General features: G+C 37.4%; 1 protein-coding gene across 1 annotated transcript; it reads right to left on the bottom strand.

Annotated features, from left to right (window-relative positions):
• Window positions 1-17: 17 nt before the first annotated feature.
• On the bottom strand, window positions 18-1,235 carry LOC111380299 (putative disease resistance protein RGA3; the record flags this gene model as incomplete). The annotated part of the gene is made up of 1 exon (XM_023003825.1): window positions 18-1,235. A coding segment is annotated over exon 1 (1,218 nt), but the record flags the coding sequence as incomplete, so codon positions are not given.
• Between the last annotated feature and the right edge of the window lie 626 nt (window positions 1,236-1,861).

The following is a 1,861-nucleotide window of genomic DNA, read 5'->3' on the forward strand; positions in this document are numbered from 1 at the left end:
AAGCGATCATAGCTTACCTTTAAGATTTTCAACACACCCTTCTCCCCCTCTTCAAGATTTGAAAGCCCAGACTCTAGAACTGAATCCCACTCTTCTATTTCCTTGCCTCGCAAAACTCTTCCAATCATATTTGCTGCTAGAGGTAAACCTCTACATTTGCGAGCAATCTCCAGTCCAGTAATCGCAAATTTTTCCGGTACTTCTTTATCTTGAAATACCATTGTTTTGATTATGGACCAGCATTCATCAGCTGTTAATGACCTCAATCTACATGGACGATTGCAAGTGTTCACAATAGAGACCACCTTTTCCTTACGTGTGGTGACGATAATGAAATTTCCTTTATTGGAGCTTGCTCCCTCCAGTGTATTTTTGAATTCCTCCCAATCTTCTGTTTCTTCATTCCATAAATCATCGAGAACTAGCAAGTATCTTTTGTTTTGTAATTCCTCTGCAATCTTTTGAACAACAGCTTGCTTGCTATCTCCACCAAAATCTTTGCACAATAATTCCAGAATCCTTTTGAAAAGCGTCAGCTGATCAAAATTTTCTGATACACAAACCCAAATCCTTTTGCCAAAATGGGTTTGTGTACGATGGTGATTGTAGATCTTACGTGCTAAAGTCGTCTTGCCAAGCCCACCCATTCCGACTATGGGAAGGACTGAAAGGACAGTATTGATCGAGCCCGTTATTGTCTCCAGAATTTCTGATTCATCAATTTCTCTTCCAACGACAATTGGATCAACAGTGAAGCTAGTAGTGTCAATGACCGCAGGCTTTGCCAGAGGATAATTTTTAACTCTGTTAAGGCCAAGGCTATCAGCTTCGTTGTTTATCCTTTTGAAGTTGGCATTTATGTCCTTGACTTTGTGAGCCATCTCCCGTTGAAATGTCAAAGTAGTATCAGTACAACAAGGGATGTTTAAGCACCCCTTTGGCTTAATCTCGTCCTGGGTCTCAATTGTACGACGCAGATCTTCATATTTGATCTCGTCCAAAACAATGTCGGCATCATATGCAGCATACTCGAGGTCCTTGAGCCAGCTTTTAACATCCATGTCGATGATTTCCAGCCTTGCAGCACCTTCCAAGACTTGGTTGACCTTTTCCAAGTATTTTTTTAGGCTTGCTAGTTCGTTCTTGAAACCACGCACAAGATTGATTTCATCAGCAGCTACCGCATACAACTTCTCCAGTATAAATTTTACGCCTTCAATAGCCACAGCTTCCATTTTTTTTTCTTGCTTTGGAAATTTGGTGAGAGAGAAAGTTGGATACAGATTGCAAAGTGGAGTTGTTTGTGGTGTAAATGAATTTTTTTTCTCTGTTTAAGAAAGGTACACAAATGAATTATTCAATACCATCTATTATTGGAGAATGGGCCCAATTGTCTGGCTAAGGACAATTTGATACCTACTCGTTTATTGATTTTGAATTCTACATTTCTCTCTCTACTGACTAATAATTCAATTCCAAATTCCGATTCCAAAGCAAGAAAAATGGATGAAACGCCTATGGTTCTCGCCACTTTCAAAATTGTAGTGGAGAAATTAGTCTAAAATAATGATTTCTTAATACTAAATTAGGTACCATAACTTTATGAATTAGACAACTTCCATTTTCGTTTGCATATACTAACTAATTTGGTGACATTGCAAGCGCAGATTTTAATGATCTTCACCTTAGTGTCCCATTTCTATGAAAATAATTGTATCCACTAATTTTGGATTTCTTAATGGGTGATATTATAGAAGTATGTTTAAAGAGTTACGAAAATAATTGTGTCCCTTACTTTCATATTTCCAAATGGGTAATTATATATTTATACCACATTTATTGTTTATTGTACTGTATTTTT

The sequence above is a fragment of the Olea europaea genome, unplaced genomic scaffold (genome assembly GCF_002742605.1).
Source record: "Olea europaea var. sylvestris unplaced genomic scaffold, O_europaea_v1 scaffold21218, whole genome shotgun sequence".
Taxonomy (NCBI): domain Eukaryota; kingdom Viridiplantae; phylum Streptophyta; class Magnoliopsida; order Lamiales; family Oleaceae; genus Olea; species Olea europaea.